At 41.8% G+C, this 11,008-nt stretch overlaps 1 protein-coding gene across 1 annotated transcript; it reads right to left on the reverse strand.

Annotated features, from left to right (window-relative positions):
- Nucleotides 1–3,255: 3,255 nt before the first annotated feature.
- LOC146748040 (uncharacterized) lies at nucleotides 3,256–8,943 on the reverse strand. The gene has a single exon (XM_085496115.1). It carries the CDS (start codon nucleotides 8,941–8,943, stop codon nucleotides 3,256–3,258), a length of 5,688 nt encoding a protein of 1,895 aa, XP_085352241.1.
- Nucleotides 8,944–11,008: the final 2,065 nt, after the last annotated feature.

Below are 11,008 nucleotides of genomic sequence, written 5' to 3' on the forward strand. Positions count from 1 at the left end.
TCTTTGCGCTTCTTGAATTTTTTCCATGTTGTCGTGACTCGAACTCACCCAATTGTGTCCAATTTCATGACCCAGGAATTCTACTGATGTTGCACTCAGAACACACTTGGATGGTCTAGCTGTTATGTCCGCTGCCCTCAGTCTTCGTAACAACTCAGATAATACTTGAACATGCTCATCCCAGCAGCTTGAATAAACTATCAGGTCATCTATATAGCTTCCAACCCCCCTCCATACCTGACAATAATTTCCTGATTCCCCGCACCAGAGTAGCTCCCGAATTCTTCATTCCAAATGGCATCCTTAAAAATTCATAAGTTCCATCGGGAGTAACAAATGCTGTCTTTGGTATATCTTCTTCAGCTACTGGTATCTGCCCATAACCCTTACTTAAATCAATTTTTGACAGGAACTTACTATTATGTAGCCTCTGAAATATATCCCCTGTTGTTACCATTGGCTCAGGGTCGGTTACAGTGATCTTATTTAATTTTCTATAGTCTACACATATGCGATTCGATCCATCCTTCTTCTTTACAATCACCACTGGTGACGCATAGGGTGATGTGGACTTCCTGATTACTCCCATTTTTAATATATCTTCAATATCTTGCCTAAGGTTCTCCCTTATTGCATATGGTAGTCAGTATGGCTTAGATCGTATTGGTGTATCATTTGTCAGGTCAATCTTATGACTGATTATCTTGGTCTTTCCTGGCAAGTCAGTAAACACCTTATCATAGGTATTGACTAAACCCACCAGTTCTTTCCTCTGGTGTTCTGTCAGGTCTGTACCAATTTGAACATCTTTACCTGACTCCTTAGGTTTACAAGTTCCTAACTCTAGAAGATCATCTTCGTCTACAGCATTCTCTTCATCTGACTCATTGCAACCCGCTGTAGCTGCGCGCACAGCATTCATCAAGTCTATGGCCGTATTTGGTGAGTAACTTGTCCCACTTCCATCTGGTTGAGGTGACGTCTCCCGCTCAACATACAACTTTAGCATATTTACATGATACGTCTTCACTTTGTCACCTACCCTCACTCGATAATCGTTTTCGCCTATTACCTGCTCCACCACATAAGGACCCTTCCACTGCATCAATAGCTTGTTGTTGTCAGTTGGCAGCAAAATTAACACCTTATCTCCTTCCTTAAGCACTCGCTTCTTCGTTTTACGAGCATAGTAACACTTGTATCGGTTCTGTGCATTTAGCAATCTCTAAAGTCTGTTCTAACCGATCTCTCAACTCAAACACATACTGGTAACTATTAACTATCTCAGGAGTATCGCTCTCTTCGGTCCATAACTCTTTAAGGATCTTCATTGGGCCTCTAACCGTTTGACCATATAACAGCTCAAATGGGGAAAAAACAGTTGACTCCTGTGGTACCTCTCTATATGCGAAGAGTAAAGCACTAATATACCAATGACATTGCCTTGGCTGTTCATGGCACAACCGCTTTAACATCTTCTTCAAAGTACCATTAAACTTTTCCACCAGTCCATTACAAATGGGGTGATAGGGCGTAGACGTCAGTCTCTTAATGCTGAGCAATCTTGATACTTCTTGCATGCATTCTGACACAAACTGAGTCCCCATGTCACTTAGTACTTCTTCTAGAACCCCCAATCGGCTATAAAAGTCAATCAACGCCTTGGCTACAGTCTCCGTATCTATATTTTTAAGTGGAACGGCCTCTGGATACCGTGTAGCATAGTCCACCATAGTTAAGATGTATCGATGACCCCCGTGGCGTTATAATCGGGTGGTGCACGCGTCCATAATGACTCCATGTGCGCTTGAATAATAAGTTGTGTCTGTCCGTAACGCTTTTCTAGCAGTGCGTATGCCAGTTTGTAATTTTCGGCGGACATCTGATAGCCGTCTATGAGTTGCTTGGCGTCGTCGGCAACAAATGATCGCAAGTATGTAAACTTCTGTACATCGGTAATCTGCGTATTTGAATCAATTGTGGCCTTAAAATTGTCGTTGAATTCGTTCCATGTTAGTGGGTCTCCGCGGAAAATGGGTATCTCGAGGCGAGGCAGTTGAACAGTTTTGAGTTGAGGTGGGTGGCGTTGTACGCTGACTGGTCGTTGATTTGGGTCTAGAATTGAAGCAGGATTGTTTTGATTGACAAATAAAGTAATAAAAGCAACACGATTCAGTATATCTACCTCATAACTGTCAGTAGCGGCGAATTCTGGGTCGTCGATATCGATGAGACCCGTGACATATCCGTCGGCGGTGACTAGGGCTTCGACTCGCGTATCAACGGTTAACTTTCTTGCGGCGATTTCCCGATATGCGACGGTCTTGTCTTGAGCTGTCTCGTAGTTGGATACTAGTTGTTCAATGGGTTGTAGCACCGCTTGTAGCTTGACTCTTGCTCTATCTCTGTTCTTGATTAGCGTGGTGATTTTTGGTGCCATGTTGAAAACTGTGCTGGTTGAAACTTTCACTGTGTCGCGCGACTTTGAATTGCTCCGTTGAATCCTGGTCTCTTGCACCAATATGTGGCTGTGATTTGGCTCGAAGTATAGCCACTGTACTCTATAGGTCGGAACAATTCACGAAGTCGGAAAGTCTCATGTCAGGATTGACATTTATTGAACTTTGAAAAGGAAACATCAACAACGGCTTGAAACAACAACAAACGTAAAAATAATAATAACGATAACAATGGCACGAGGACCTCAAGTGTCACATGACACAAAACTCAAGTTGTGATAGATCGGTTTTAAACCAATCACTGATCGCGGTAATAACGTCATAGGTCAAATACAATGTATGATATAATAGAAATACGAATAATCTAAACTAAACATCAAAGCTATTGCTGAACAGAAATAATACAGCGAATTGAATATTAATTATAGAAAACATTTTGAAGTCTAACTAGACAATTCAAACTTAATCAACAAACACACCTATGATTTGCATCTCGCCCCGACATACTCCGGGCACAAACGAGTTGCTGGCAAACCTGTATCAAAACATAGTGGGTTTGCTTAACTGTAGAATCAATGTAAAATGCTCAAATATTCAATAAAGGGAACATTATAACATAGAATTATGATACAAATGAATATCTTGCCTAAATTGTGCAATATTCATTATTATGAGAAATACTGTTCTTACTTATTTCTAGTGTTCAGTAATAAATCACTGTTTTGAAAAGAGTTCTCTGGTGATATCGAAAAGTTTGTAAAAGAGTCTCTATGTGATAAAGAGTCAATGTAATTATTCAAACAGAATTATCATTGTACTGCATGGTGATTCTTTGTTTGGCTAGTTGAGCTGCCTTTCTTCGTGATTGTCTGTGAATTTGCGTTGTGTTAGAATTGTCTACTTCATCATTGATTGGTTGTGAATCGATCAATGACGTCGCAGATATGTCCGTTGATATTTCTTGATCAGATTGCGTGTTGTCGGTTGATATCTCTAATGGATATAAACGTGAAATGTCTCGGTTGGTCATTCCACTTTTCGTCTTGATTTCTGCTGCGCGAACAATACCGTCCGAACCTGGTAATAACTTGGTAACACAGGCTAGGTTCCAGTGAAGGCGCTTCTTGATGTCATCATGTACTAAAACTATATCACCAACTTTGATTCTATTGGTTTTGACACCCTTGTGTTGGTTGATGTGCCGTTCGCGAAGAGCGGTGATATATTCATGCGACCAACGCCTCCAGAAGGCATCTTGAAGCATAGTGAGGTAACGATATCGGTGATTTGCAATGTGATGATTCATCAAGATATTGGGGTTTGTGACCGTTTCAGTAGCTTGTGGTAAACTGTGTATACTACGCCCGTTGATCAAATGTGAAGGTGTGAGCGGATTCAGATCGGCGATATCTGAAGAAACAAATGTCAGCGGTCGTTCATTTATTGAAGATTCAATTTCGGTCAGAATAGTCTCCAATTCGACATAGGTCACACAGGATCGCCCAAGAACTTTCTTAAGGCTTGTCTTGGTAATAGAAATCATTCGTTCGAAGAAACCTCTGCACCATGGACTGCGCTTTGGAGTAAATTTCCATGCTATGCGTTGATCTGATAAATAGCGTTGTACTGTAGAATTTTGAATGATTTCTTTGAGCTGGTGTGACGCTGATACAAACGTTGACGCATTGTCCGATATGATGAGATTAGGTGTCGAGCGACGTGATGTGAAACGTCGAAGGGCTAATAGAAACGATTCAGTCGTAAGATCTCTGACGAGTTCTAAGTGTATGGCGCGCGTGATAGTACATGTGAATAGACAGATGTAGACCTTAACAATAGCTTGATTGATTGGGTCTTTGACGAATAAGTGTCCGGTGTAGTCTATTCCAATAGAAGAAAAGGGTTCAGATCGTTGTACTCTGAAGGTAGGAAGTGGCGCTGGAATTGGCTTGGAGTATGGCGTACCGTCTACTTTCTTGCAAATGACGCATTGGCGTAGAACTGCTTTGACGTAGCGTCGCATTGAGATTATCCAGTACCGCTCGCGTAATTGAGACGTGACTGCGTTAGTACCGGCATGTTGAAGACTTAAATGAGTGTCCCGAATTATCATTGTGGTGAACGCATGTTTACCGGGGATCAATATCGGGTGTACAGTGTTGAAGGGTAAGTTGGTATTCTGCAGTCGACCTCCTGCACGTAATAATTGATCGCTGTCGACGAATAGCTTGAGTTGCTTGCAGAGAATTCCAAGTTTACCATCGTTCTTGGTTAGTCTTCGAATTTCATCAGCGTAGTACATATGTTGAATATTCTGAATCCAAACTAGCTCGGCGGTCTCTAGTTCGGTCGGTGAGGGCGCTGTTGTTTGTTGATTGTTGTCATCTGGAGAGGTCAATATGGCTGTCTTCTTTGTGCGTTCTCTCAACTTGTTAATGAAACGTAATACAAACGCTGTAACTCTAAGTAGATGTGATAAATTTTGATAATGTTCGATCTGGAATACATTGTCAATATTGTAGTTGACTTCTGTGGAAGTTTCTGTGACTGAGATTGATTGTTCGCGTATCGTAGGCGATATGAATGGAGGGCCTAGTTGTGCGTTTTCTAAATTTGGCAGTGTTGTAACAACAGTGTGAAGTACTGTCTGTTCAGAGACTTCAGTGGGCGTTGAAGATGGGGCTTGCGTATATGTGGATACTGAAGTGTCCCCTGTCTTCACACGTTGATCAGAATTGGTTGTGTTTGGAGTATCAAATAACTCGCATCTGGGCCAGTGTTGTCGATTAGTTAACCAAAACGGTCCGTTCCACCACAATTTTGATTCTGATAGCTCAGCTGGTGTGATACCTCGGGTTACTAAGTCGGCTGGGTTCTCTGCTGTATTGACGTAGTGGAGTTCCTGTTGAAATGAGTTGATTTCTGTCACACGATTGCGAGTAAACACATTCTGTTTACCTCGTCCATGTAGCCAATGTAATGTTATCTGACTATCTGACCATAACACATATTTTGAGATTGAGTATTTCCGTTCAAGGGATTTACCAACAAATTGACTAAGTCGTGTTCCAATCAGGGCTCCCATTAACTCTAAGCGTGGTATTGTTAGGGTTTGCTTGTTTATGGGAGCAACTCGTGCCTTTGCCATCACTAATGTAGATTCGGTGTCAGATACTAAATACACTGCGGCTCCGTAGGCCTTGTCTGATGCATCAGAAAATGTGTGAATTTCAACACTAGTCGGATTGTTGACAAAATATTTGCGCTGGATGTGATTGTTCGTCATCTTGTAGAGATCATCGGCTATATTTTGCCATTGTTGTAGTATTTCAGAGTCGATGGGTGTATCCCAGTTGTGATTGGTGATCCATAAATGTTGAATGATCAATTTTGCTTTGATATGAACAGGAGAAAACAAACCTAGTGGATCATATAGACTAGCGCTATATGCTACGATATCTCGCTTAGAAGTGAATTGTCCGAAGTTCGGCGTTTTTAATGGTTTCACGCGCAGAAGGTCAGCTTTAGAATCCCAGCGGATCCCGAGAATTGATAAGTCAGACTTTGAGTTGGATCGACCATCAATATCAATAACTTGTCTCAGAAATGCATCATTAGTGTTCCAGGAACGTAAGTTAAACTTGCGTGTAGATAGGATATTGATTGATTGTTCATAGAACTGTAATGCTTCCATTGAAGATGCGCAACTAGAAACTACGTCATCGACGTAAATGTCCTGTTGTAGAACTTGGGCTGTCGATTTTGAAGAGTGTTCATTCGTTAAATGTTTGATGGCTGCATTCAATATGAAGGGTGAACATGTAGCGCCGAATAGAACTGATTTGAACTGGAAGGTTTCGAAAGGGCTATTAATATTGGTTGAGTCCGTTAACCATAGAAATTTAGTGTATTTCCGGTCGGCTTCATGTAGACTAATTTGTAAGAAAGCCTTTTCAATATCTGCGGTTAATGCTATAGGGTCTGCTCGAAATCTCAGTAGTATAGATGTTAATGAATTGAGAAGTGGGGGTCCTGTATCTAAACACTGATTGAGGCTGGGCTGGTCCTTACCAGTAGTTGCTGAACAGTCGTACACTATTCTAATTGGAGTAGACTCGCTGTCCTTCTTGACCGAGCGATGAGGTAAGTAATGCCCGATATTTGTACTATCATCGGTGACTCTCTCAATAAAACCTCTATGCAACTGATCATTGATAATGTTGTCGTAAACTTTGACAAGTTTGTCTGGTAGCTTGGCGATCATTTTTCTGGTGCGAGTATTTGCTGCTTGATAGTTGGTATGTAAGGTAGGGTGATCCGGTTTCCAAGGTAATTTAGCTGTGTATCTTCCATCTTCGGTGGTGAGGCAATGATCAATATATTGTGTGTATTGTTCATTTTGTGCTACTTTGAGTTCGCTTGACTTGATTGTATCGTAAACACCAACTGTCTCTAAATCCCAAAATGAGCTGACTAAACTATCGAGTTCAGTATCTGGGGCTTTGACACTGGATATATGAAAAGTCTGGATATTTCTTCCCCTCCGTCTAGTTGAAGGAATAGGCCCTGATAAGAGATAGCCGAAAGCGGAAGAAACTGCGACAGGACTGCAACCTCTAATGATGTGGGATCCAACATAGTCCCAATAATGGTCAGCACCAATCAATACATCCACAGTCATGTTAGTGTCGTGAGAAAGTGGGTGTGCTAATTTGAGGTTGCGTATATGTGATATATTGCGTAAATCGTGTGTGAGGTTGTTATCTAAATTATCGGAAATTTCATTGACTATGAGCAAGTCGATTGCGCTCTTTATACCATCTATCTGTAGAAGACCGACAGTGGTACGAGGTATCGTTTTATACCCTGTTTTCGAATTGGAAAATGATTTCAGATTGAGAGTTTCCGAGTAATTGGGATTTGCATTTATCGAATTTGCAAACTTTGTTGTCACAAAACTCCTATCAGCCCCCTCATCAAAAAGGACTGTAGCGACCCTAGAAACACCATTGCCAAATGTGGTGATTCGTGCGGTTTTCAGCAAGACGCGCGGTGGTGGGTCGGTATTTGACCGCCCATTGAGAAATGGTCGCTTGGGAGAGTGATTTGATACATGCGCGAAATTTATGTGGGTATCGCTTGATTTATTTTGTTGGGTGTCTGTCGAAATAGTCGAGTGAATTGAAGTATGATGCTTGCCTTTGCACGTGCGACAAGTCCAACGGGAGCGACATTCTCGCAAAAGATGATGACCTAAACAATTAAAACAGAGCTTGTTATCATGTATAAATTTCAAACGATCTGTGCGTGTTGTTATGGTACGACAGTCTGTGGTATAATGTTTACCATTACAGTAAGTGCAATGTGGTGATCTGGGTGTATACTGCTGTGATTTAGCATTGTTTTGTGCAGTGTGTGTTCTGGCATTAGCAGTATATTTTGTTTTGTTAGAGACATGTGGATTGCATTGATAGTTACCATGGGTACCAGCTGCTTGTTTTGACTGAGGATACTGACTGTTGGTATTGAAAGCAGCAACAGACGATGGGTAGTGATCGCTATCAGCAGCGTCGTCTGATCCAATGTTGAGAGCTTTGATTTCATGTAGCATTGCTTTGCTGAGCGTCGCCAAAGTCCATGTATCATCCGTGTTGGATCGAGAAAGTTGGCGTTGAAATTGAACTGGCAGTTGCTTGAGTAAAAACGGTATCAATAGCTTTTCGTAGTGAGATTCATCCTGTCCAAGAGCTTTGAGTGAGCGAATAGTTGTGTCCAGATTATCGTGAAATGTTCGCAAAGATGTGGCGTTATAATCGGGTGGTGCACGCGTCCATAATGACTCCATGTGCGCTTGAATAATAAGTTGTGTCTGTCCGTAACGCTTTTCTAGCAGTGCGTATGCCAGTTTGTAATTTTCGGCGGACATCTGATAGCCGTCTATGAGTTGCTTGGCGTCGTCGGCAACAAATGATCGCAAGTATGTAAACTTCTGTACATCGGTAATCTGCGTATTTGAATCAATTGTGGCCTTAAAATTGTCGTTGAATTCGTTCCATGTTAGTGGGTCTCCGCGGAAAATGGGTATCTCGAGGCGAGGCAGTTGAACAGTTTTGAGTTGAGGTGGGTGGCGTTGTACGCTGACTGGTCGTTGATTTGGGTCTAGAATTGAAGCAGGATTGTTTTGATTGACAAATAAAGTAATAAAAGCAACACGATTCAGTATATCTACCTCATAACTGTCAGTAGCGGCGAATTCTGGGTCGTCGATATCGATGAGACCCGTGACATATCCGTCGGCGGTGACTAGGGCTTCGACTCGCGTATCAACGGTTAACTTTCTTGCGGCGATTTCCCGATATGCGACGGTCTTGTCTTGAGCTGTCTCGTAGTTGGATACTAGTTGTTCAATGGGTTGTAGCACCGCTTGTAGCTTGACTCTTGCTCTATCTCTGTTCTTGATTAGCGTGGTGATTTTTGGTGCCATGTTGAAAACTGTGCTGGTTGAAACTTTCACTGTGTCGCGCGACTTTGAATTGCTCCGTTGAATCCTGGTCTCTTGCACCAATATGTGGCTGTGATTTGGCTCGAAGTATAGCCACTGTACTCTATAGGTCGGAACAATTCACGAAGTCGGAAAGTCTCATGTCAGGATTGACATTTATTGAACTTTGAAAAGGAAACATCAACAACGGCTTGAAACAACAACAAACGTAAAAATAATAATAACGATAACAATGGCACGAGGACCTCAAGTGTCACATGACACAAAACTCAAGTTGTGATAGATCGGTTTTAAACCAATCACTGATCGCGGTAATAACGTCATAGGTCAAATACAATGTATGATATAATAGAAATACGAATAATCTAAAAATTAAACATCAAAGCTATTGCTGAACAGAAATAATACAGCGAATTGAATATTAATTATAGAAAACATTTTGAAGTCTAACTAGACAATTCAAACTTAATCAACAAACACACCTATGATTTGCATCTCGCCCCGACAACATACAACTTTAGCATATTTACATGATACGTCTTCACTTTGTCACCTACCCTCACTCGATAATCGTTTTCGCCTATTACCTGCTCCACCACATAAGGACCCTTCCACTGCATCAATAGCTTGTTGTTGTCAGTTGGCAGCAAAATTAACACCTTATCTCCTTCCTTAAGCACTCGCTTCTTCGTTTTACGAGCATAGTAACACTTGTATCGGTTCTGTGCATTTAGCAATCTCTAAAGTCTGTTCTAACCGATCTCTCAACTCAAACACATACTGGTAACTATTAACTATCTCAGGAGTATCGCTCTCTTCGGTCCATAACTCTTTAAGGATCTTCATTGGGCCTCTAACCGTTTGACCATATAACAGCTCAAATGGGGAAAAAACAGTTGACTCCTGTGGTACCTCTCTATATGCGAAGAGTAAAGCACTAATATACCAATGACATTGCCTTGGCTGTTCATGGCACAACCGCTTTAACATCTTCTTCAAAGTACCATTAAACTTTTCCACCAGTCCATTACAAATGGGGTGATAGGGCGTAGACGTCAGTCTCTTAATGCTGAGCAATCTTGATACTTCTTGCATGCATTCTGACACAAACTGAGTCCCCATGTCACTTAGTACTTCTTCTAGAACCCCCAATCGGCTATAAAAGTCAATCAACGCCTTGGCTACAGTCTCCGTATCTATATTTTTAAGTGGAACGGCCTCTGGATACCGTGTAGCATAGTCCACCATAGTTAAGATGTATCGATGACCCCCGTCACTGGCTGGTGTAATTGGTCCAACCAAATCTATAGCCACACGCTTGAATGACATATCAATTATTAATAATAATCATCTTACCTAACGGGCCTTCACAACTGATCCTTTTGAAACAGTCTTCTGGCACACATCACACGATCTACAAAAACTGGTAACATCTTGATGTAGCCCAGGCCAATAAAAACTAGTCACAATCCGGTCTTCTGTCTTCTTTATTCCCATGTGTCCACCAAATATTGAATCATGGGCAATCTCCATAACACGAGTCCTCAACAGTTTCGGCACAACCACTTGACGTACTGTCTTGCCTCCTGGAACTGAACAATCCCGATACACACAATACAGCAAGCCTCCATATACCTGGAACTCGGAACTCCTGCACACATAATGCTTCAACCGTGCCTCTCAAATATAGCATATTCATTTTCACCATGGCGACTGGAACCCTTCTTACAGTACGATCAACCATCAATATATGACCCATCTTTTTTGTATACTGGTCATCTGGTACCAAGCTCTTCTTGACTATAATGCCATTACATCCAGTGTTTCTCAACATGGTCACAACTGTGTCACCAACCTTCCCTTGACCCACAGGCAAAGTCCTGTCCTCCACAACGCCACTCCGTTCCATACATGCACCATTCACAACCTTTAACTGCTCCCCCGATGCTAACAACAAATGGTCCTTGTCAATAATTTTAGGCACATCACTGGTAATTTGAACAGCACAGCTAGCACTGATATTAGACTCCTCTTTAACCACTGCAGC

The sequence above is a fragment of the Saccoglossus kowalevskii genome, chromosome 2 (assembly GCF_978046115.1).
Source record: "Saccoglossus kowalevskii chromosome 2, keSacKowa6.1, whole genome shotgun sequence".
In the NCBI taxonomy this organism is placed as follows: Eukaryota; Metazoa; Hemichordata; class Enteropneusta; family Harrimaniidae; genus Saccoglossus; species Saccoglossus kowalevskii.

What these genes read in the sequence shown, in the direction of transcription:
- LOC146748040 (XM_085496115.1), bottom strand. Translation starts at nt 8,943, where the DNA reads ATGGCACCAAAAATCACCACGCTAATCAAGAACAGAGATAGAGCAAGA.